Source organism: Hypomesus transpacificus, chromosome 21, assembly GCF_021917145.1.
Source record: "Hypomesus transpacificus isolate Combined female chromosome 21, fHypTra1, whole genome shotgun sequence".
Classification (NCBI taxonomy): domain Eukaryota; kingdom Metazoa; phylum Chordata; class Actinopteri; order Osmeriformes; family Osmeridae; genus Hypomesus; species Hypomesus transpacificus.
In genome coordinates this window covers 8,197,670-8,222,955 of record NC_061080.1, presented here as the reverse complement: position 1 = coordinate 8,222,955, position 25,286 = coordinate 8,197,670, and the positions used below count along the sequence as shown (strand labels likewise).

The following is a 25,286-nucleotide window of genomic DNA, read 5'->3' as shown; positions in this document are numbered from 1 at the left end:
TTAAAATCCTCGTAGATTAACGAGAGCTCCAGACCAGTCGTAGATCGCTAAATGCATCGTAGCTAGGGCAGCAACAAACAATTATTTTGATAATCAACTAATCTAACGATTATTAGATCGATTAGTCGACTAATCATCTATTTTTTTCATTGATTCATCAGAATGCTTTGAACGATTATTTGTTTTTTGCAATTTGTTAAAACATTGAGTTATACTTATTCTAACTTATAAATAAAACCAATAAATCACTTCAGCTTTAAAAAAAAAAAAATTGTTGGCACTTTGAGCCAACTGTACAGGCTATTACATTTCTTTTTGTCCAATTGTGTCCAACCTAAATCAAAAATGCTCTCTAAGCATTGTTTTAATCACGTTGCTTTAAAGTATTTAAAAGATAAACAAAAATAAGTCAGTTGTATTACAGACAAAAAAAAGGAGGAATATACACATATCTCTTGTAAGACAACAAGGTTCTGTTCAATGAAAAACAGTGAGTAACAGTATAATTTCTGGACTGGTTTTTTGTTTGTCTCATTACAATGGTCGTATACACTGAACTGTCTAACTGCTGTCTGTGGACATGTTGCTACGGTGTTAGTATCCGTGAAATACTGCGTAATTTGATATTATCAACTGGTGTGGCTAACTAGCCATCCAGCTTGAGCACACTCACCTCTGGCCGTTTCCATCTCCTCTCGTGCGGGGATGCTTTCGTTTTAAATGTTCATGCATGCACGTTGTGCTACCATGGAAAAAAAGTTACGCCTTGCACACATTACATATTACTGTATTTTTAGTTGTATATTTGGTGAAACTTTCCCGCACAAGACTTTATCAGGCCCGTTTGCACCCTAAAATGTTTACCGCTGTTCTCTTCTTTTGGATAGCATACTGGAGGCCTTCATTAGTCTAGCGCTACAGCACCGCACTGGTAAAATCACGTTATTGCAGGAACTTAAAATAGGTTCTATGAGATCAAACGATTTGTCGACAACAGAAATATTTGTCGTCAATTTTTTCTTATCGACGTTGTCGCTAACGTTGACTAATCGTTGCAGCCCTAATCGTAGCACAGAGACTCAGTGGAGACACACGTAGGCCGACCATGAAAACTACATTAGACTAATGCTGAAAGTTACTTCAGATGGAAAATATGATTTTTTGGTCCTCTTTTTACATCAGTTACGCTGGAACTGGGATATTTCTTAGTGAACCATACAAGTTCATTAAGAAATATCCCCAAGAAATATAAAATCGGGTTTATTCTCAAATAAATTTAGGTTACACAAAATAATTTGAGTTGGTGGGTTTGGTGCATGCAATTGAAATATGGCTGTTGTAATGTGCTATAGGAACTAGAAATGCATTAATGTAACGCTTTTACGAGTACAATAACACAACAACAATTGAACATTGAAGATGTTTATTAGAATTATAGGGCTGGTAGCACGCCAAGCCCGGTGGATGAAGAGGCTGGTGGCAGAGCCGAGCCTGATGTTGGGAGATGGTGGCGCCCAGGAAATGGAAAGACTCCACAGGGTTGACTGGGAAGTCACACAGGGTGAAGGGGCCAGGAGGGAGTGAAACTACTACTAATACAAAAATCATAAAAGCCATTGAAGATATCATGATGTCATCTGACATATCTTACACTCATAATGACTATAATTGATCAACCATCAATTAAAGTAGAGTTGATTATTCATGTCAGAAACAATGATTCCATGTTGAAGACATGGGGTATTCATTACTTATGTGTTTGTCATTTGACACAATGTCATTTGTGGCCAATATGTGAGAATTATGAGATTGCAAACATGGTCTTGGAAAGCTGTTGGCCTATGCAAGATTGTAGATATAGTCAGCACAAAAAAACAAGACAGTAAATATGTTGGATTTTGTATTTGTACATTGAATTATTTAGGCTGCTAGCTGGGACATGCCATGTGTGATACCATTTATATGCATGGTTTTTAACCTTGTAGTTCAATCAAGTAGCAAATATAGGTCTCATATATATATTTGCCTATGGTAAGTGTACTACCAAGAAGAGTTAAAAACTAAGGCACAAGTAATTTGATAAATAGTTGTTTATGGGAGTTTGTTCTCCCTGCTCCTCACATGGATCTATAAGGTGAAAAAACATGTAAGGATTGGACAGGCAACGCTGAATATATGATACAATACACAATTCATCCTTTACTTAAATAAACATTGTATGCTTTTTGCAGTGTTTCCCACACAGACTAATTTGTGGCGGTGCGCCACAGAATCAACACCGGCCGCCACATATTGCGTTTCGTGAAAAAAAAATGTTATCGCTATTTAGGTTAAAACACGCAGCGTATTCGTTCAGCTGCATTTCCTTTCCCCTGCCCTCCCTCTGTCTCTCTGTCACTCATGCGTCTTTCTCACATATGCACAGTCACAACGTCAGCACACGTTAGCAACAATGCATACATACGGCGTTGTAGTAAGACCGACAGCTATATCAGCGAGCTTTCAGCATTAGTGCCGTAGCTAAAAGTCGAGGAAAGTTGAGGCTACTTTTCGCTAGGGACCTTACTCGAAGGTTCCCCTTCGTTCTTTTGGTGAGAAGTCTCAGGAGCTAGCTACTTACCCGGCGTCCTGGAGCCGACCAGTTAGGTTAAATAGTTGTTTAGCACTAGCGTGGCTACATGCATAATGCAGAAATGATATATTAGTTGTTGTTAATTTTGTGAAGGTGTGAATCATTTAGGATTAATAATTAATGTAACAAATTATTAACAAATTAACTGTGTAACGAATTATTAACGAAGAAATTATTACGACTCCCCCCCCCCCCGGTCTGACAACCCCCCTCCCCGCCACAACTAGATTTCTAATCTGTGGGAAACACTGTTTGGATACAAACACTACCTTTTTGATTGGGCAGAAGAATAGGCACAGAAATGGAGGGCCTTGTGAACTTTAGCATCCTGTGTTGCTGATTGCAGGGTCCTAACACCGGTGTAAAACTCAGATGCAGCATAGTTTGCACGTTCACCTTATTGTCTTTGCCTTCATGTAGCATCATACAATGTACATTGAAAAGTACTCAAATAAGTAGCCTATAATAAATGTTGGTTTTCTGTAGCGACATAAAATATTTTTTGTGTACCGTAATTCGTCAATTAGCTATTTTGGTTAACGTTTTAATTTTAAAGTCTTAAAGTTGCGTCAGAAGAATCACATTTCAGTACAATGGACAGCGTCTTGTTAAGTGCAACTTAAGAGACACACAATGGTTTGCCTTACGAGCATGTTCGGGAAACCCTCGTAACAGAATTGCAGCCCAGGAGGACACTTCAACTCTCCACTCATTCTCCTAGGTAGGCCTACAATGAATCGTTTAATAAATGAACCATTTATTTGGCTTTGATGGCCGGCTGCGGACCATCCTATACATTAGTGGTTCTTGCTGCATATTCTTCATCCCGGTCAGTCACCATAGTTCAGGGCTCCAGACTAACTTTTTTTACTAGGAGCACAGTAGCCCCTGACTGAAAGTTTTAGGAGCGCAAGCAGAAAATTTAGGGGCACACCTTATAACCTGCAATGCATTTATTAAGGTAACTAGAGAGGGTACAATTCAGTGGCAATTTATTCTCAGCACCCCTAAAGTATAATATATTTTAAATATATTGTTTATTATCATTTGATGCTGGTAGTTCATGAAGAACGGGACATCCTTTTTTCATTCAATATTTTGCATAATAATACATAAATGTATTAATTGTTATCCAGTAAAACTAGGGATTTATATTAGCAAGGGGATTTACGTTTAGCACTTTAGCAAGGCACTGTATTCATGTCACATTCTCATTGGGGGCTGAGCACCCCTAAAGGTCTGATCCTAGAATTGCCCCTGGGACAATTTCTGGGGAAATTGTGGGCTCCATGACGCCGGGTAAGAAGGGGTCGTGAAACTGCTCATCAAAAGAACGAAGGGGAACTCATTTGTCTGGCAGATTAAGACGTTCGTAGGAACCTAGTGAAAAATAGCCTAAACTTTCCAAGACTTTTAGCTAGGTTTATAGGTACCTAGCGAAAAATAGCCTCAACTTTCCAAGACTTTTAGCTACGGTACTAATGCAGAAGGAACACTGGTATCGTTGTCATACTAGAACGTCGTATCTGTGTCGTTGCTAACATGTGCTGACATTGTGCACACTCGATGAATTCAAAATGTGTCGGTCGCACATGCGCGAGTGATTGTAAAAAATGCTCGCATTGTCTAAAAAACTGGTCGCAAAATGCGACCATTTGGTCGCAGTCTGGAGCCCTGCCATAATTCTAGTACTAGACTAACCGTGCGTGTCCACTACAGCGGCGCGGAGCGGCGCGTCGGCTTCCTATTCATTTTCAATAAAAACCGGGCGTTGACGCTCGCTTACGCTCCCACAATGCCCTACGCGAGCGTCAACGCCAGGTTTCATTGAAAATGGATTGGAAGCCGACGCGGCGCTCCGCGCCGCTGTAGTGGACACGCACGGTGAGGCTCCTCTGCTCCATGACTCCCCAACCTGACGTTGTCGTCGAATTGCGCTAGTATGCTAATGCTAACACAAAAAATGACAAAAACTGGTCTTAAACACCATTTTGAGTTTCTTGTATAATATTCATATCTTGAGTGCTTTGTGTACCCATTTATCGACAGTGGTGGTTAACCTGCCATATGGCCTTTAAAGTTATCAATGAGAAAAGTAATTGCTTACTAGAGCAGCTCAGACTTTATCAAATGAAGTTTGAACGGTGTTTCTAGCGCTGTGAAACTAGTAGGCCAGCAAAAAAGTGGGAGGAAAATTAAGAAGAAGTATGCAGGATAACAAGTGTTTTTGCTTTCAGCAAACACACTAATTAGTAATCAGACTGACAGTTTCGCTTAATTGACAATCTCATCGTGTAAGAAGTAGGCTAAAAGGTACATGAGCCCCAAACACCAAATTTATAACATTGTGTTTATTGATGTCTGTGGACAAACTAAAACATGAACTTTAACGCGTTTGTCTGGTTACGCAACTATTACAGTTTGGTTTTTGAGTCCTTGCTCTCAATCACTCCAAGAAGGAAGGCATCCGCCTCCAGTAAAGTGGTGTCCGTGTTTGCTCCCAAAAAGCGGGACGTCAGCTCAAGGTCCTCCAAACGCAAACGAACCCGGCTGTCTCTGTGGTATTTCTCCCCATCCACCGACGGTCGTTTGCATACACAATGAAACTTTCCACCAAAGTCAATGTACAGATCGTCTTCAACAATGTGGAATATCTTGCCAACGACTATTTTACCCTTTGCTGGGCCCATCTGCATGAGAGGAGAGTGTCGTAGCATCGACGCAAATGATTTATCATCCCTCAAGTAATTTGCTCTGACAGCAACTGTCACCTGGTCTTGTGTCTGCTGGAGATCTGTGTGCTGATCGAAGGCTGCAGCAAATCCACTTTTAGGTTTCTCCAAGGCTGGTTTGACCGTTTCCACGACAGCATCTTTGTCTGATCCACCATTTTTTGCTGTACAGTAAAATGACATACGGACATATACTTGTCTTATAGGGAACAGGCACGTGCGGGTCCTCAATCCTGTCACAACCTTACACAAGGCTGCCATGTTGGTTAGCTGAAGCGGTGTGGATGACGCTAAGAATGCTGGGTAGTGGTGATTGTTTGGTATCTAATCTAAATATATATAATATATACATTGTTTTTTATATATATATATACAAATATACAAATATGTATAACAATATACATATGTATATATAACAACTGTAGTTTCCTTCACTAATCATGTCTCCACTGGGCTTCCTTAGCTTATATCCGTGGACTAGAATCACTTCCGGAACGAGCAACACGCAGATTGTCAGCATGGAGGTGTTTGTGTATAACCCATTTTCCCAGTTTTTCAGTGCGCTTTTTCCTCTTGAATCTCATGTTCAAGACCTTGTTGAGCACTATATTAACAAAAGGGTGAGTATGGGATTTCCCAAATATTTCTAATGTTTATTAAACTTTTCTTTCTTGCAAGCTAACGCACGTCAAGTCTGCTACCGAATGTTTGTAGCCTAGCTATCGAGAGACTGCTGGCGAGGTAGCTAGACTAGGCTGATCGGGGCAGACTAAAACCTTTTCTTTTGATGAATGATCGCTTGCTGTAGAGACTTGTTGTTTGATTATATGAACCAGAACCTGGGTCTATTTGTCCTACCGGGGGCCTGTTCCTTAAAGGGAGTTCGGTCAGGTTAATCTACCGTAGTGGAAAGTTAGTCTTGGGCTGTGTTCGAAATGTCTTAAATGCGTCCTTACTTCCTTTTAAGACAGCGAAGTCTGTTCGAAATGTCTTAAATCTTCTCTTGCTGTCTAATAAGATACCTTGAAATACGTCACATAACGGTCATTTTTTAAGAGAGCATCTGAGCTGCCTTGCTGTCTTAAGGCCAGACACCACAGGTTAATAGGGTATTTTTTTTTACTAATAGATATCCCCATTAAACTTCCCAAGTTGATTACTTATATTAAGACAATGTTTTTTTGCATTACAAGTTTTCTGAATATTTAATGTAGATATGCAAATTATATGCAAATGAGGCGCAATATACTTAAATATGCGCACATTTCCAGAACTGAAATCTGAACATTGGTTAAAGCTAGGTAAACACTTTTAGTGTCCTTTTGTTGATACTTTTAATACAAAGTTTTTTACAGAGGACATTTTTGATATCTCTTTTTATCACTTCAGAAATCAGAAAATACTCTCAACACTCATAAAAACTCGATTTTCGCCACTTTTTTCAAATAAAATGGCCGATAAATCAGGCTATGAAATATTTATAAACAAACCCTTCTGTAAACTCCTAGACAAAGTAAATAGGAATTTAAATAGAAAGTTTGATCTATGTAAGTACTACAGAAGTGGAGATTTCACGCTCAGAGCATGAGAAAAAACTCATTTTGAGAAAACGGCCTTTAAAAGATATGTGTTGTAAATTTTTATACAAATGTATTTCAAAGCACTATTTACAGACAAAATATCTCATCAAAACCTTAGCAACCACAACAGACAACATCCCAAACACATTAAAACTAAAAATTGAACCAGCATTGGCCTTTAACTGAACAGAACTATAGTCAAACACACGCACCCGCACAGACACACACTGCGACCAGAACTGCCACACTGGTTTGGTGGTTGTCGCATTTATATTTATTTGTTAGCATTTATGTCTGCAGCCTAGCTTTCCATGCCAGCTTCATATGTTGGACCCTCATCCCTTTCTTGCTGATGCCTTTTCACTTTTTTTGCAGTGCTCAGACACTTGCGCCTGTGCTTCATGCTGGTGGTGTAAGCCTCAGCTTTGGATATTCTGAACCGATCAGTTTCCCTCATGGCGTTAACTGTCACAACTGTGCTCTGAAGCCACAACCTCTCCATTACATTTAGCATGGCAGAGGCACCTTCATTAAAAGTGGAGATGGCCATACTGGCTGCTGCCTCAACCCTGCTTTTACCCACAAAAACCGTTTTTGGACACCGTGCCCATATAACAGAGTTGAGGCACTCGTTTGCATTTTGAGTGCCTCCATGCTGCATTCGCTGCAGCAGGCTGTCACTTGACATCCGGTGGTAGACTGGTATAAGCTGCTTTCCCACCTCACGGGTTAAATAGTTCCCAGCATGCTGCTTGTGGCTACCAGGTGATTCCCCGTTCTCCTCTGCCTTCCTGTACCAACACCAGGAGGGATTGCACCTGGTGTGCAAGGGGTTATCATCTGTGGACATACAGTGGAGGAGACTTGCCCATATTGCTGCCTTCATCCCGTCTACTGAACCCTGGTTATTTATAATTGCCCCCCTGTAATAATTTTGCAAACTTTTGCATTTTTTTGCAGTTAGCTTTCCCAAACCCTTTCCTCCTAACTTTCCCTGTGCACTCAGCTTTCTTAGAGCTGTCCCCATTCGCTTGTGAGCATGATTGATACATTCTAATTTAACAATGTCATGCCCAGGGTATGGGTTCAGTGCAACCACCTCCCTAAATGCTGCACTATCCCCATCTGACAGCATCTCTGTGTACCGCACCTGGTGGCGATTCACCGACCTCGCCCACATCCTCTTAGCGGACTCCTGCTCCATTGCCTTACTTGACCCTGTGAAGTTCTTAGCACAGTCATTGTGAGTGTTCTCCCAACTGTCAAACTCCTGCTCTGTAATTTTTTTTTCTTGCTTGGCATTTTCTTTTAGAGCACAAGCATGGCAGTATGAGGATAGGACCTCATAATCTATTACTAGCCCCGAAAGGAGGTCAATGCAAAAACCAATGCCATAATGAGAGGTGAAGCCTCTTTTTTGCCAGGTTCCATCAAAAGACACGCTGATGTTAATGACTGCATCTTCATCCTCCCTCAGCAACTCTGCCACTTCTGGGTCAACATCTGCATAAGCCTGTCTGATCTGCTCCCTGGTCCTGTGCAGTGACTCCAGCCCTCTCTCAATTTCTGCCACTAAAATCAAATGTTTAGTGTATTACTTACTGTTCATTTGGACAAGTGTTATTGTTAAAGTTATGTTTTTGCCACTAAAGTAAAACAAATTATGTGTATTGGTGAGCTACATTATCTAAATATTGTCCACTCTGATATTAAAAGGAAAAGGCTGTGGGGTTTACTGTAAAACTTACTAAATAACACATGAATTATATACTTTATTCATCCGTAAAACAAATTGATGAAGGCTACAGTGGAGCTGTGTGGTTGGTGGGGGATACAACAATGCCTCCTTTCATTAGTAATTGACTTTGTCCAAAGTGCCACATTGTTTTCCACCAGTGAGAGAGATGCATTCCTTTTCCCCTACCACTTTAAGTCTCAGCCCTGTTTCCATAGCCTACCTGTCACTCTCTTGTCGTGTTTCTGATAAGTTTTCAAATGAAGAGCAGGTATCCCTAACACTTTGCTTATTTTCTTGAGCGCAGCATACCCCAACCCTAACTCGTGCGCTAAGAGCACCATTCGCACATTCACGTCAAAGGCAACGTCGTTTCTCGTTCCGTCTTGAAGACGCGTTGATGTGTAAATACTTTTGCGGTATCCATCTCTTTCGCACAGACTGCACTCCAGAAGTAAACTGCTACAAAAGCCTTGATTTTGCGGATCAATATTAATTTTAAGCCCTGTCCCTGCACAATTAGGACAAATTAATCCATTGACCAGTTCATTCAAACGCGCCACATGAACTATCAGCCACTGCTGTGAGGCGCGTTGTTCACCGCTATCTAACTCTTTTCCTATCGATAATTTTCGCATGGATGCGCTTTGTGAAGGAACTTGATAGTCTTCTTCATTAGACTGTTTAGCCTTTTGTCTGGCAAGTGACAATTGTTGTCTTCTTTTCTTGGTAGTTTTTGTTCGCGCTTCTTTCGGCATTTTGAGATTTAAAAGGTCCCACTGACAGCTAAACCAGGAAGCGTCAGCGCACATCACGTGATGCATTTGAACGAATCAAGTTATCATAAATCGACTCCAGCCAATGGGATTTCTTGATTTGGTCTAACCCCCCGTTTGTACTTTCACGATTGGTTGCTGATACAAAGGAAATGACCATGTTTGGATCGGATAACATTGTGCAGGAGAAAGAGAGCTTTACAACGATACCACGACTGTCATGGTGAAGCAAACGGTCGCGGTACTATATGTTACGTTAGAATGCTAACTTTTGCTGAATTTTGGTGAAATCCACAGGCACAACAAGACAAAGTGCAGTAGAATAAACACTTTAAAATATATTTTGAACGTTTTCTTTCTACTAGTTTGAAAATAGACATGTTGAGGAAGCAAAATAGCTAAGAAAATCAAAATTGACCAGTATACGAAAAACTCCTATTTTTGCCTGCCGTGTCTCGCCTTAATGGCGGCACGTATTACCCATAACTCTGTGCGCGGGGTTACCGTGAGCAACAAGTTAAACAGAATCCTTTGACCGCCATTGCTCTAAGTTTTTACAATTCATATTTCAGCTTAACGGTACTTGTAAATCAGCATCTGAATAAAAATGTATCAAGAAATGGGCAGTGTAGTTGCTGAAAATGTACTTATTTTATTGATAACACTCCTAATTTGTAAATTTGCTGTGACTTTTCGATAACGTACAGTAGCTAGCATCACAGTGCAGTGCAGACACTAGCTAGTTGCTGCGTTTTATCATAATCCTATCAAATGAGTGAAATACAAACGCAAATGTTATGAGCTATTGAGCTTATATCTAACACAAGTATAAATACAGCTTAACTTGACTTAGTGTGACAATAAACTCATTGCAATTGACTGCCGTCTGACAAAGCGGGCTAGTGCGAGCACATAAATACACGCAGCGCGATGACGTACATCCTGTCTTAATAGGCTGTTCGAAAACAACGGTTTTTAAGATACCTTACCCCGAAGAGAGCTGTCTCGTTAGACACCTGTCTAGTAAGACATCAAGGATTAAGAAAGCTGTCTACGTTTTCGAACACAGCCTTGGGCTAACACAGTGGTTTTTAAAGTGAGGGGCGCGCCCCCTAGGAGGGGGAGGGGGGGGGGGCACGGATGGAATCAATCAATCAATAAATGACACTACCAGAGCCTGTTTAAGGAGAGCCTGCCCACTCCCTATGAAGCCCCATTGTACTGAATTTTGTTGCAGTTCCACCAGAGTTCCACTGGGAGTGATCGCGGTCGAGTGCAAAATGAATGGGAGTCTATGGAGCTAAACGGCTAAATGTGTCTCTTTCGCCTGATTGTCGTTGATAAATCTCAGATTTGATTGTAGTTTTTGCATGTTCAACATGGATTACAGGTCAAAAGTTGAATGAACGGGTGCTTATGTCCTTTCGATTTCTTACAGGGTAAGTCGTTGTTGCCCATAACACGCTAGCATTCTGCTAAATAATGCGGATTGGTTAGTGAAGGATTGACTACGACCAGAGATCCCGCTTGATGGCATCCGAAGTAGAACCAGAATGTCAGAGCATTAGCAACAACATTAGCAAGCCAAAGCTCTTTCTAGCATGTGTATTGACAGGCAGAGCCTAACCTGTCAGCTGTGTTGTCGATGTCTCGAGAGAAAAGTGGAAGTAACCAGAGCTTGCCGTCAAGCAGTAGCTCTTGTCGTACGATGTGTATGACGTCAATGACATTTTCAAAGGCTTTTTAGAACGGAAAGGCGACTTAAGAAAAATCTAACACCCAGCGGTGTCTATTTTTTTTGCCTCCCCTTTCGAATTCAGAATTCAAATTACTAGACAAAAAATTATATCCTGAGAAAAGTGGATTTTGAGGGGTATAGCTCCATAGACCTCCATTCATTCCGCACTCGACCGTTAGCGCCCTCATATGGAACTTGGGTGGAACTGCAACCAGTTCAGAACCCGGAAGTTTCCCGAGAGTGGGAGTTCTCTCTTTATTAGACATTCTCTGACACTACTAATATTGGGCTACCATATTTGAGTTTGTGAAAAAGAGGACACTTTGGCGCGTCGGCGGGGGGGCGGGAAGGGAGGGCGGGGGGGGTAGCTGGTCGTGTATTGCATGCCGCACTATCTGATCAAAATGACGATGTTTTCTGAGGTTCACAGATGTCGCGCAACAAGGTGGAAGGTAAAGGCCGAAATATGCTTCTGCGTCTCCGTTTACGGATGGGCGGGCGCACGGATACGGACGGATAGACTTTGTTTATGGTTCTCCGTAGGCTGTGGGTGCTGAAAACAACAATTCACCGCCAGAAGAGTAGGTGGCGCAACGGTTTTGTGTTTAGACGTCGTTGAGTGTTTATTTACTTAGGTTACCGAGAAGTCGGAGCAAATTTAAAAATGAACGCAGATGCATTTATCGGCATTCCGTCGTAGCTACGGAGACCCCCTTGGCTGTGATTGGTCAGTATTAAGTACCGCTTGCGTCAGTGGCGGGGTTGCCGTGATAGCAGGCCGAACAGAATCCTTTGACCGCCATTGCTTGTAAAGTTTTTACAATTCATATTTCAGCTAAACGGTACATGTAAATCAGCATCTGAATTCAAATGTGACGAGAAATGGGCAGTGTAGTTGCAGAAAATGTGCATATTTTATTGATGAAACGGCTCATTTGTAAATTTGCTCCGACTTCTCGGTAACCTAGGTAAATAAACACTCAACAACGTCTAAACACAAAACCGTTGCGCCACCTACTCCTCTGGCGGTGAATTGTTTTCAGCACCCACAGCCTACGGAGAACCATAAACCAAGCCCTTGCCCCTCGGCTTGAAGCAACGGCCCCGGTGGATGTAGGTGGTATTGCATTTACGGTTAGGTTGCCGTGTCATCCGGTCGTTTTTATTCTATTAACTCCAGTGAACATTTAAAGAGAAAGAGAAACCCTGGACATGTGTAGCCTATCTGGATAAAAAAGGCGAAGATTAATACTTTAACTGTTAACCACAATCGGAAATGATATATATATTCAAATAATATTAGTCTTGCCTTCAGAAGCTTTTGTTAAACACACCCATTATTCTTTTTTTAATCGTGTCATCAAGCCAGACTGCTTTTGTGGGACAATGAAGGTCCTCAGTGACTCTGTTTCACCCCCACTTACATCTGATGGAAACGTCTTGTAGCCTATATGGTTCTGCGACTATTCCCCTTTCAAAGGCAAATGTTCAATAAAGTATATTTTAGACACAGTTCTCAAGCTTTTATTTACTACATTATTACCAAGTCTTCTTAGATCACGTTATGTCCATTAATAGGCGTTTGGTTTTGTAGGATGAACATATAAAACACTGGCCACATTTCTACACTGATGATAAATTGAAGGCAGTGTGAATTTCGTGGCATTTCGTTTGAATATAAAGTTGACAGTAAGATATGGTAAGTCTGCATTATGGAAGATTTCGGTTACCAAAATAACTATTAAGCTTTCTTTTCCTGGCGAGAACAACAACGGAGCTGTTCATGTTAAGTTTATTTTATCCGATACAATGCGTTTGAAATCATACTCATATCACGAAGAAAAAAAGCAACATATGTGATGAGTTCCATCTAGAATAGCCCTATATTTAGCCCTATAGCCTATTTCTAAAAAACAAGTGGAAGGAATACTATACAGTGACAGAATACATTTCCGTTAAGTTTGCATCGCGTGTCTTGATTCTTATCAGACTTGTACCCCATTCTGCCCATAGATTCTGCAACGCCTTAGCTCACACACTCGTAACCATATAAATCTATGCTTGCGACTGGTTGTCGCAAAGTATGACGTGTACAGCTAGTTGCAAGCGTGCACAAGGTCTCGGAGCTAGGGAAAAAAAGAGCCACTGTTTAAAGCTAGACCGGAAGACACGGAAGTGGAAAGATGGCCGCGTCCAGTCTCGCGCTCTCGCTTGCCTCACTGCGCCACTGAGCACTTTTCATAGAAATGAATGGGGACGCCATCTTGGAAGACAAAAGTAGCTGACTGTAGTTATATTAACTCTATGCCATAAAAGCAGTCTATCCGTCCGTATCCGTGCGCCCGCCCATCCGTAAACGGAGACGCAGAAGCATATTTCGGCCTTTACGGAGAGCTCGTAGAGGGCGTTTTTTTTTGTTGAGAAAAACGCAGAAGCATATATCGGCCTAAGGGAGATACCCTTTCCAAAACTTGTAATTGCGAAATAGTTTGTGAAAGACCCAGAGAAACACAAATATCCGACTAGGCAAAATCCCGGACAATTTTGAAATCCCTGCCGGACGCATTTTTTAGGTCTCGAAAAGAGTACATGTCCGGGTAAAAGACGACGTCTGGTCACCCTAACATAACTGGACAAGTTGACGGGGCTCCCACCAGGGTTCTAAATTAACACCCGCCAACCCGCCAAATGCGGGTTAAAATTCATTTTGGCGGGTGTTAATAAAAACTCACTAGCCAGTTTGGCCGGTGATACATGAGGCATTACATGAATGATGCATAAGGTTGTTCTCTGCATGGTTCTTGGTCATTTATCCCCCTGGCAGTACTTCCTGAGTTTCCAATGAACACTGTGCCATAATGGTACGTGATAACGTTTTATACGCCCATTGGCTGCGCGCAGTTGAAGTGAAACCGGCGCGAGAAACCGTGGAAACGAACGGAGTTTCCACCAGAAAACACAAGGAAGAAGTCAAACGAAGTATAGCGGATCATAGGAGGTAATAAGAGCTAGCTAGTAAAGTAAAAAGTAAACTTAATGCGGCGGTGGTTAGGACAAAGTTCGGGGGGCGAGAAGAGGAACGAGGCAGGGGATGAGGATATTGATAGCACTAGAGAAACGAAGAAAAGAAAATGTAATGCCAAATGGCTGACAGGTCGGGAATGGCTTGTGTTTGACAATGAAAATGTTGTCATGTTTTGTAAGGATTGCCGCATGTAGTCTACGCATAAGAAAAAACTATGTTGCTTACTGACAGTCTAGTGTAATGTAAATACACTGTTCTTAATAAAGAGTATATTGGGTCAGTTTAATTATAGCCTGCTTGGGACAAAACGTTACTGTAAATGCATGGGCAGGAGTCAATCTCATCATGATGCGAATGGACGTTTTAGCCATTTATACGGTGGCCGACATGTGCAAACGCGCTGCAAATATAGACAAAGCACAAGCAAATTGACAAACGCAAGCAAATTAAGAAAACATCATGTATTTGACAACACATGCGCAGCATTCAGCAAATGCGCTGCAAATATAGAAACGCGCTGCAAATACACACAACACAACCAAATGGGCTACATAAACACGCTGCAAATATAGAAACGCGCTGCAAAAAGGAAAGCACGCAAACCCCGAAAACAAATGCAAACAGAAAAAAGCTGCATCCAGATAACACAACGGAACTGCTCCAGGCCTCTAGTAGGAGCGCTAAGTGGAAGAGCGTGATTTTCGAACCAGAGAGGGCAGATGAGAAGTTTGTTTTGAATAAGGGGACCAAAATCGAAGTAAAGAGGCAACATAAAAAGATTAGTATTCATTTTTACATGTGCCCCTCTTTTACAGTTTTTCAAAAGACTTACTTCGATGTTGGTCCAAACTTTTCATATGCTCTCTCTTTCTCTCTCGCTCCATGGGGCCGAAAATCAAGATGTTCCACTTGGATCTCCCCCTAGAGGCCTGGAGAACTTCCGTTGTGAAAACTGGATGCAGCATTTTTGGTTTGCGTGCTTTCGTTTTTGCAACGCGTTTATGTACTTTAGCGTTCTTGGTTTGCATGCTTTCGTTTTTGCAACACGTATTTGCAGTGTTTATGTATTTGGTTGTGTTGTGCGTATTTGCAGCGCGTTTGCTGAATGCTACGCATGTGTTGTCAAATTAATTAAGATGTTTTCTTAATTTGCTTGTGTTTTGTCTATATGCATGTGTTTTCTTAGTTTGCAGCGCGTTTGCTCATGTCGGCCACCGTACATTTACAATAAATCGTGTCCTTACTTAGTCACGTGTTGGTGATTTCACATACCCTTGCATCATACTTCTGTGCTTCATTTTACTTCATTTTCTGTGTTTTTCATGCCAACAATGTTAATAAAATGATCAAATGCATTCAGTGAAACTCATAATTGTTCTTATTTTCACCGGAAAGAATTTGGCTAGTGGAAATTCTGATTGGCTGGTAACTTTAGAAAGTTACCAGCCAAATTGGCTGGTGATCAAAAAAGTTAATTTAGAACCCTGGCTCCCACGTAAACGCAAAGCAGATGATGTATTACCAAAAATGTTGTCTTATGTACCAAAGGGGGACCCAGCACAGAAAGTCTGGGAACCACTGGGCAAACAAACCCTTACCCAAACATTGGTGTGCTCAGTAATTCCTGGTTGGACAGTCTGGCGAGAAGAATACAATCTTAGGACAGCTGTAAATAATATGTAATGCTATGTGCAATTGCAATGTAAACTTGTGCCTGTGTGTTTTCAGGGTTATCTGTTAGAGGACTTCTATATCAAGAAAAACGGGCGTCTATCAGGACTCGATGATAAATTACAAGATGGAGCAGTGTATCGACTGGAGCCTCGTCTTTGTGGGGGAAAAGGAGGTTGGATTTCATCAGAACAATATGCAAACTAGAATAATTTAGGCTGTGTATGACTGATTAAGCTGAAAATAGCCAAGACAAACTTACTATAGGAGTAGACCAGAGTTGTTTAGTCATTTGTTTGCACATATTGATGCTACATTTCCTCAGGTTGTGAGCAATTTGGATGTTAGTTAAGAAATGAATGGGACTTTTTGTGTAGGAATGGATAGATAAGGAATACATTAACTGATGTGTTTGCACTGACAGTTTGTCTCTCACAAAATATTGTCAGAAAGTAATTGACTTATGGCACCAAAAGCAATTAATCATAGCCTCTCTGTTAAGTTCACTCCTTTTATACAACACTTCACTTCTGCAGATGTTCCCTCAGTTTCTCAGACAGGAGAGTATCTTGGTGGAGCTGATGCAAATTATGTTGTCTAACAAATTATATTGTTTGCGACTTTCCGAGTATGACTGTTCCATTTTGTATTTGACAGGCTTTGGCTCTATGCTCCGAGCTCTTGGGGCTCAAATTGAGAAGACCACCAACAGAGAAGCTTGCAGAGACCTCAGCGGAAGACGTTTGAGAGACGTCAACCACGAGAAAGAGTAGGATTTTATATAGTGCCTGATACTCTGCTGGTATATACAGCATAGTATCAGGCACTTCTTTCAGCAGAGTATCTGTACATTTCTTTCTGTCCGTGAGCATTTAAAAAATAGTTTCCCAACGTCACTTGTTCCAAATGCAAACTAGACCTACCTACTCATTTAACACATGATGCTCCCTGGAGGAAGAAGGACAAATCATTGGATCAAATGTTTTTTACACAAACAGGGTGGAAAAAGCTGATTTCCTAAACTTGGACACTTTTCAATTTCAGTCCCTGAGACTTCCAATTGTAATTTGCCATGATTATGGTTATTAAAGATTGTAATTGCTGTCATTTTGTAAAAGATCTATTGATCTGTGGTACATCCATATGTTGTAGTGATTTGCATTTTTTTTTTTTGAATGTATATTTATAATGACTGCTTCTCATCAAATCATATGGTCAGAAATTTGCTACCAGGGTCGCTATCAATGTTGACACAAACGTGCACATGTCTAAGTGGTCTGTGTGACTGTTCCCAGGATGGCTGAGTGGCTGAAGAAGCAGGTGGACCGGGATGCGGAGAAAGAGCAGCGGCGTTTGGAGAGACTGCAGAGGAAGCTAGCTGAGCCCAAGCACCAGTTCACAGATCCAAAATACGAGCGGCAGTGCCACGACCTTTCAGAGCGCCTGGAGGACTCCGTCCTAAAAGGCAAGGGCAACATTCTTATCACAACAGACTGACTACCAAGATCTTGCCAACAATTGATAAATCACCTAATTCACAGCACCTTTTACATTGACATTTATTCATTTAGCAGAGGCTTTTATCCAAAGCGACTTCCAAGAGAGAGCTTTACAAAAGGGCACAGGTCACTGGTCATAACAACGAGATGGCCCCAAAACATTGCGGGTAGCCAAAACATGTAGCATACATTGTGAAAAGCAAATAAGGGCCAATGGGTACAACCTGAAGAGCATGCAGTTAAACAAGTTACAATTAAACAACATGATCCTCAAAAGTGCAAGAGTGTACCTGGTAGAGAAGCAAGCAATAATACCGCAATTTTCGGACTATAAGGCGCGCCGCAGCAGCTAAATTGAATGATGTGTACATATATAAGCCGCACTGGACTATAAGCCGCAGGTGTTTTAATGTTTAATTGTGTGCTTGCCACGTCAACACACGTTAGTAACGACGCATGGATACAACGATTTCGAGTGGAACTGCAATCTCGGATGTTTGATTTAGGTCGTCAAAGTCTTTGTAAATGAGCAAGTGCGGGTCGCCCGTGAGGCCGTCTAGTCTTTTAGGCGGCAGCCATGCTAGAAAGCATCATAGTAGTATTTTCGTAGCTAATTTTATAGTCCAATTTTACACGAAAAAAAACAGAGAGGGAAATGTAATGGCGATATGACTATTGTAAAGACAGCCAGGTGGTGAGATTTTAATGTAGGTTGCTGTAAAAACTTTAATTTGTTTGCTACGTAAGAGCCCCATCAGGCTCCATTGACGATTTGCGGCAGCAACAACAGTGTTGTCAACGAGTGTTGACACTCGTCGACAACAGTGTTGTCGATCTGCGTCTGATGAGTATTTTCTTAATTTCGTACCAGGGTCAATTCTACATCCAAATGGAGAGCAGTGTTTTAAAGATATGGCGATTGTGAAGACAGCCAGCGGGTCAGCTTATTTTTGTTATTTGTGTAAAACTTGGAATTTGAGTGAGACCGCGTCTTGTTTTGACGTTAGCCTCCGAGTCACAGACTCGGCTCGCCCACTGGCAGTGTGTCGTAGTAGGTTACAGTACTGTCTTCAATGCCACAGCTATGGCTAAACTTTATTATGTCTTATTACACGGCTGTTCTTAACGCTGTAGAATGCTTCATTCACTTGAATGGGGCTTCCCAACGTTCAGCGGTGAACAATTCTCATATTTGACCGTTGCTATGCATATTTGACCGCTGTCAAGGGAAGTGGCCTTTTTGCCTCGGATTCACGTCTTTCGTAGCACTCCGCAAGTAGTCCGGTAACTTTTTAACCCCAGCGTACTCTGTTGCTTAGCGACGTTAGCTGATTTGAAGCCTAAAGAATGTTCAAAGTCTATGAAGTTCAACCTCTTTGGCGAACTATTTTTCTGCTGATAAACAATACGAATGGTAACAAATGCATTGTAAAAAGACACTTAAGTTATTTTTATTGGCAAGTAGCCGTGTAATAAGCGGGATAATGTATAGAACGCTGGTCATTTTGGGGAAAATAAGCCCCTTCAGGACGAAACAAAACCCCTGCGCTTCGCGTCGGGGTGCTGTTCGCCCTGTCGGGGCTTATTTTCCCGATAATAACCGGCGTTCTATACATTATCTACGGTGGCCGACATTGGCAAACGTGCTGCAAACTAAGAAAACACATGCATTGACAAAACACAAGCAAATTAAGAAAACATCTTCATTAATTTGACAACACATGTGCAACATTCAGCAAACACGCTGCAAATACACACAACACAACCAAATACATAAACACGCTGCAAATACGCGTTGCAAAAACGAAAGCACGCAAGCCAAAAACGCTGCATCCAGTTTTCACAACGGAAGTTTTCCAGGCCTCTAGGGGGAGAGCCAAGTGGAACATCTTGATATTCGGCCCCATGGAGTGAGAGAGAGAAAGAGAGAGCATATGAAAAGTTTGGACCAACATCGAAGTAAGTCTTTTGAAAAACTGTCAAAGAGGAGGGGCACATGTAAAAATGAATACTAATCTTTTTATGTCGCCTCTTTACTTTGATTTTGGTCCTATTCAAAACAAACTTCTCATCTGCCCTCTGGTTCTAAAATCACACTCTTCTACTTAGCGCTCCCACTGGCCTGGAGCACTTCCGTTGTGTTATCTAGATGCAGCGTTTTTCTGTTTGCATTTGTTTTCGGGGTTCGCGTGTTTTCCTTTTTGCAGCGCGTTTCTATATTTGCAGCGTTATGTATTTGGTTGTGTTGTGTGTATTTGCAGCGCGTTTCTATATTTGCAGCGCATTTGCTGAATGCTGCGCATGTGTGGTCAAATACATGTTTTCTTAATTTGCTTGTGTATTGTCAATTTGCTTGTACTTTGTCTATTTGTAGCGTGTTTGAACGTCGGCCACCGTAATTATCCCTTACAAAAGAAACATTCTCATTTCCGGCGCTTTCAAACAATCAGTGAAGTGTGGATAGCAACAGCAGCTAGCTTGCCTCTAGCAAACTGCTTTTGAATTAGCCATGTCCCCCTAAATTAATATCAAACTTATTTACGTTTTGGGGGGCTTATTTTCAGTTAGCCGACGGTACTATTTGAATCTCAATTCCATCTGAAATACTGCCCGTGACAACGTTGTTACAGTAGCTTGTTTCAAAGGGGGTTTCTTGTTTCAAATGGTGTTCTTAATGAATATGCAATGTGAGTAGGCTAAATGCTTGAAAATATCACTAGATGGGAAAACGGACCCACCTGCAACCGATGCAAGCAGGCACACCTTACAATTTCCCCAGAAATTGTACCCTCTCTAGTTACCATATGTAAGGGTTCGTGCACAGAGGGGATTGTCGGGAAAGAGATGGCTGCTTGAGGAAGCTCCCATTTATTAACCGCTAGCTGTACAAATCCATATATTAGCCGCACCATTATATAAGCCGCAGGGTCAAAAAAAGGGACAAAAGGTGTGGCTTATAGTCCAAAAATTACGGTAATATAGTTCACAGCGAGTGCAACAATTTAAATCAGTTACAACTAACCAACAAGAGCAACAAGTTTCTCAATAAGAGTCATTGTGATCCTGGAGCAAAACTAGCATCAAGTCCTGCAAATCATTCACAAGTACCGTTGTACTCCCGAAACAAGTGCGTCTTATGCCTTTTCTTGAAGGTGGGGAGACCGTCAGTGTCTGATGGAGGCGGGGAGTTTATTCCACCATTGGGGGGCCAGATAGGAGAATTGTGTTGGGACCGGGCGCTCTTCAGCGGTGGGACCACCAGATGGTTGTCAGAAGGAGACCGTAGGTGGCGGGTGGGGGTGTAAGGCTGGAGGAGAGACTTGATGTAGTCGGGTGCAGTCCTGTTTACCACTTGGAAGGTCAGTACCAGGGTCTTGAGTCTGATACGGGCCATTATGGGTAGCCAGTGAAAGGAGATGAGGAGCGGGGTAACATGGGAGTGTCTGGGTAGGTTGAAGACCAGGCGGGCTGCTGCGTTTTTGAATCCTCTGGAAGGGCGGGTTGCGCATGCTGGGAGAACGGTGAGCAGCGAGTTGCAGTAGTCCAACTTTGAGAGGACAAGTGCTTGGACTAGCAGCTGGGTGGAATGCTTAGACCGGTATCCCCTGATCTTCCGGATGTTGTAGAGGGTGAATCTACACGTCCGGGAGACTGCAGCAATGTTGGCTGTGAGGGAGAGCTTGTCATCCATGGTAACCCCAAGGTTCCTGGCAGAGGATTCAGTAGAAGACATTACTAACAGTAAAACGTGTATTTATGTCAATTGTATAACGTGTAAACTAGTGTTGTCAGTTAAACGCGTTATTAACGGCGTTAACGCAAACCCATTTTAACCGCATTTTATCGCAAGATTAACGTTCATAAAACTTTCAAATGCTGTTGCAACAACTACTGACATTAGAAAAACTACAACAGCACACCGGATCTAGCTCGACTGGAAACAAAACAACAGGCTTGCGAGCCGGCTATAGTGTAGTAGGCTAACGTTACGTTTTAAGTGATGGCGAGCGCGAGATGCCGAAATGGATGCTACTAAGATTCTGAATGGAAAGTGGACTTTAAAAAAGATGCCAAATGGTTCCATTGACAAGACCAAAGTGATCTGTGTGTTTTGTAGTTGTAAACTGAGCTATCATCGCAGCTTGTCCAGTCTGAAATACCACTTGATGGCCAAGCACACAGCTGATGCGAATCCTCCGCCCCCTTGTCAAAGGCAGGCGATTGCAATGTTGTTTTCAATTAAAAATAAAACATTTGCACTAAGCAATCTGATCCACTTTTCCATGTTGATAATAGCATTACAATGAGAACAAATAATGGGCCAAAAATAAATCAAGGAACATTTAGAATAGATAAAATGTGCGATTAATCGCGAGTTACCTATGACATTAATGCAATTTATCGCGATTAAATACTTAAATCGTTTGACAGCACTAGTGTAAACTCAACCTAGTTAATGCATAGAGTGAAAAGCTGCATTTCATGCTATATTTCCATTCGTTTACACAAATGTAGTGTAGAAACCTATTCGTGCACACATTCAGAGTCTGACTGCCCGTTCTTTCAGGAATGCAAGCTTCATCTAGTGGGCTAGTCAAGGTTGAAGAGGCACCCAGTAGGAAAAGGCCTACTCCAAATAAAGGTAGAAAAGCCACCAAGAAAAAATGCTTATGGTGAGTTGCGTGATGACTTTCTTGTTCCATCAATACAACAATTATTAGACCATTCCCGATATGATAAACAACTCGTGACAATATTTTTCAATAACTTCTATCGTCCTAGGACGGGTGCTTCCGGGCTAGATGACCTCAACGACAGCTCAGAGGAGGACGAGTCGACTGACAGCGAGGCCTCTGCCTCCACCTCCTCCTCCAGCCCAGAGGCTCCAGGCAGCCCAGCGAAGAAAGATGACAGGGCTGAAACGGAAGTCCCTTATTCAGCTGCTCAGGGCAAATCTGATGCTAAGGAAACCAACTCCGGTTCCAGACCCCTCTCCTCAGAGAGGAGCCCGGCTCACGTCCAGGCATGTGGGGTGGCTGGGTGTGGAGCGGAGCAGGAAGCAGAGCCAGGCTGCAGAGGAGAGGAGGCAAGGACGAATGTTGTTTTCTTGGAGACTAACACAGACAGAAAGTCCCAAGGAAAGTCACTCACTGCGTTTACATGATGGTATCAATTAGAATCTAGCTTTATTCGGATAATGCAAATTTTTGGGGCAACTGCTATTATCTGAATATATATGGCAGTGAATAAACTGAATCATTGGCCGAAAGCATGTCATATCCCTGTACGATACGTGGCGCTGTTTTCATTACAACTAGTAGTGATGCAGCCCTTTTCGCTTGACCTTTTTCACCACTACCAACAACATCAACATTTTGAGAAAGACGGCGAACAGAGAGTAAGGTGAAGCTACGTCCCTCTACATTTCGTGCATGATGACAGTAGGAATACTGCGATTGCAAACGGCGCTATTGGCTCGTGTTGTATGTTTCTGCCGGGCTGGCTCCCGGCAGCGACAACTTATTGTCGCTGTCGAACGGACCGCAATTATTAGAACAAAGGTGTTTACAAGAAACGGATCATTCTATTTCAGTCCAAATAAGCCTGTAATTCGAATCCATGTAAACGCAGTGACTGTGACAATCCAGTATTTTGTGACTACCAGTGATTATACATTCATTTAGTTGTCCACACAATTTCAGGATGTACATAACAAAATTAAAAAATGTTAAATGATATGTGACAATTTGTCACATTATTTTCAGCGAAGTAAAAGATTATCGACTAAAATTATCAAATTCAGTCAAATTTAAACATGTAACATTTAAATATGCTAAATACGTAACATATCACCCTAGTGATTTTTCCAACATAATAAACATGGTTTTTTCTCCCTGACGGTAGCAGGAACAGCAGCCTGTAGACCTCGAGGCTGTGGGCTCTGTGAAGGCGCTTGAGGCGCTGGGCTTGGAGAAACTGAAGGCAGAGCTGATGAGACAAGGACTGAAGTGTGGGGGAACCCTGGCGGAGCGTGCCGCTCGCCTCTTCTCCACCAAGGGGCTAAATCCTGAGCAAATTGATCCTGCTCTGCTGGCCAAGCCCAGTAAGGGAAAGAAGAAGTGATCGGGCGAGTTCCAAATTGCTGATCTGTGTGATTTAAATGTGTGTTGATCCAAATGAAAGGGGTGGGAAGGTGGACTTCATAATGAGAATTTTGAATGTACACTGTCCAGCCTATCAGAAGACAGGTATGGAATTCAAGGGACTACAACTGTTTCAAACTTTTTTTTATTGGGTGCTTTCTTAAAGCAACAACACTTGCTTGACACGACACCAATCGTGCTTAATTCTGTCACTCATATTCTGTTGAGCCCAAAATAGTTCATTAGTGCATTATGTTTTCAAGCTGGATATTGTCTTGTGATTAATTGATTTTTTAAATGATCCTTCCTAGTTTATGTACTTAAAGGTATAACTTGTCAGTAATCATCAACATTTTTGTTTTTTTTACTATATGAGTTAAAACGTGTAGAACATATTCTAAAAGAAAGTTTACTTTAGTCGGTTTGGTCCTGGTAGAAAGGTTGTATATGGTTAAATACATTAAACATTTCAGATGGAATGTGTTTTGTTTTTGTTGGAAAATTGAGGGTATAGAGTAGTGTTATAAGGACATTAAATGGTTTTAATCTTTTAAAGGATATAATCTTGGGGAGGAGGGGGATAGTTTGTGTGATAGACTAATGTGTTCTGCAGAGAAGGGAGACTGGCGTTGGTCATGGTTTGGAATGAAAGGGATAAAACAGGACAGAGTAACACAACAGATATCGCTCTGTTTTGGATGCTGTTATATAGACCTTAGTGGTCCCTTAATACTGTATCTGAAGTATCTTTCCCGAATTCAGCCTTGGTGCAGAACTACAGCCACTACGAGCTGTCCCACAATGAGCTTTCCTCAGGATGTGCTGTTTCTGTGTTTGTAGCTTTAAATGCTATGAGGAAGAAAGAGGCATGGCTAACTGCCATCCTTGGTTGTTTGCAAGCCATGATGTCTCGAGAAAAAACAATATCGAGCTTGCACGGTCGTAGCTGATTTTCTCATTGGTGGGCCAATGTCTCTGTGCGGGCAAAGCAGAAAGGGGAGGTAAACTTCAGTTTTATGACGTCATAAAACCAGCATTTTTAAAACCGAGCATTTCAACTTTCATTTTCTGAAAGGTGGAGAAGAATACCCAGGGCTTGGTTTACACCTATTTAAATATCTAGCCACTGGGGGACCAAAGGCAGGCTAGGGGAACTCCATTAATGTTAAATAACCTAAAGTGAACATTTCATGTCATGGGACCTTTAAGGCGGCAGGCGTGTGTTGCTTAGCTGGAAAGTGCTGCTGGAAACCCTGGATGGAATTAAATCTTTGAATCAAGTTTATGGTATTTATTGTAAGATCTAAGGTGCTGCTTGCAGGGAAAGGGTCTGAAATTATTTAATATGTATTTCAGTATAATAGACACACACAAGGAATTTGTGGAAATGTTTTGATTAATTCCACCCCAGCATAAACTGGCATCAATCCCCCCCTAAATTTTCATTTTAAAAGTTGATTCCATGAAAACAAATTCTGCTGGGCCATTTACCCCATTTATTTGCTTACCTCAATAAAAGTTGCCTGCAAATGTGCTCGCGGATACTAACAGGGCACGAGCTCAAATGTTCACATTGGCCGATAGCCGATTCACATGGAGCTGAATGAGACAGAGATTTATATTGAATGAGCACAGGGAGAACTGGCTTGAGTTGCCTGCCCTGTTCTAGCAAGTTAAGCAAATGGTTGTAACACATACATGAAATGTTGTTAATAGTTTATTCCCGTTATTTTAAAACAGATTTGATTTTTTGTA

At 41.7% G+C, this 25,286-nt stretch overlaps 2 protein-coding genes across 4 annotated transcripts in view; one reads left to right on the top strand and one right to left on the bottom strand.

The window, feature by feature from the left end:
- sde2 (SDE2 telomere maintenance homolog (S. pombe)) overlaps nucleotides 1-24,010 on the top strand; it is a 54,933-nt gene extending 30,923 nt beyond the window's left edge. The window contains exons 1-7 of one of the 3 annotated variants that reach the window (XM_047043506.1): nucleotides 5,826-5,984; nucleotides 15,947-16,064; nucleotides 16,547-16,658; nucleotides 17,185-17,354; nucleotides 21,956-22,061; nucleotides 22,171-22,474; nucleotides 23,296-24,010. In XM_047043506.1, coding sequence (XP_046899462.1) covers nucleotides 5,883-5,984; nucleotides 15,947-16,064; nucleotides 16,547-16,658; nucleotides 17,185-17,354; nucleotides 21,956-22,061; nucleotides 22,171-22,474; nucleotides 23,296-23,511 — 1,128 coding nt within the window. In that variant the 5' untranslated portion in view covers nucleotides 5,826-5,882 and the 3' untranslated portion in view covers nucleotides 23,512-24,010. Of the gene's footprint in view, nucleotides 1-5,825; nucleotides 5,985-15,946; nucleotides 16,065-16,546; nucleotides 16,659-17,184; nucleotides 17,355-21,955; nucleotides 22,062-22,170; nucleotides 22,475-23,292 lie in introns of those variants that run through there. The other 2 variants (XM_047043505.1, XM_047043507.1) reach the window with 2 other exon arrangements.
- Nucleotides 4,973-5,651, bottom strand: mrps28 (mitochondrial ribosomal protein S28). Its single transcript, XM_047043508.1, has one exon. It carries the CDS (start codon nucleotides 5,623-5,625, stop codon nucleotides 5,047-5,049), a length of 579 nt encoding a protein of 192 aa, XP_046899464.1. The 5' UTR covers nucleotides 5,626-5,651; the 3' UTR covers nucleotides 4,973-5,046.
- Nucleotides 24,011-25,286: the final 1,276 nt, after the last annotated feature.